General features: G+C 65.8%; 1 protein-coding gene across 1 annotated transcript in view; it reads left to right on the forward strand.

Annotated features, from left to right (window-relative positions):
- Positions 1 to 345, forward strand: part of SOX4 (SRY (sex determining region Y)-box 4) — a 6,947-nt gene that overhangs the window by 5,263 nt on the left and 1,339 nt on the right. Inside the window, exon 2 of the mRNA XM_010848834.1 lies at positions 1 to 342. Within this exon, the coding sequence (XP_010847136.1) occupies positions 1 to 342 (342 nt within the window). The remainder of the gene's footprint in view (positions 343 to 345) is intronic.

The raw sequence follows: 345 nt of genomic DNA on the forward strand, positions 1-345 counted from the left end.
CGCCGGCGAGAGCTCGGACTCGGGCGCCGGCCTCGAGCTGGGCATCGCCTCCTCCCCCACGCCGGGCTCCACCGCCTCCACGGGCGGCAAGGCCGACGACCCGAGCTGGTGCAAGACGCCGAGTGGGCACATCAAACGGCCCATGAACGCCTTTATGGTGTGGTCGCAGATCGAGCGGCGCAAGATCATGGAGCAGTCACCCGACATGCACAACGCCGAGATCTCCAAGCGGCTGGGCAAACGCTGGAAGCTGCTCAAAGACAGCGACAAGATCCCTTTCATTCGGGAGGCGGAGCGGCTGCGCCTCAAGCACATGGCTGACTACCCCGACTACAAGTACCGGCC

The sequence above is a fragment of the Bison bison genome, unplaced genomic scaffold (assembly GCF_000754665.1).
Source record: "Bison bison bison isolate TAMUID 2011002044 unplaced genomic scaffold, Bison_UMD1.0 scf7180017864274, whole genome shotgun sequence".
NCBI classification, from domain to species: Eukaryota; Metazoa; Chordata; class Mammalia; order Artiodactyla; family Bovidae; genus Bison; species Bison bison.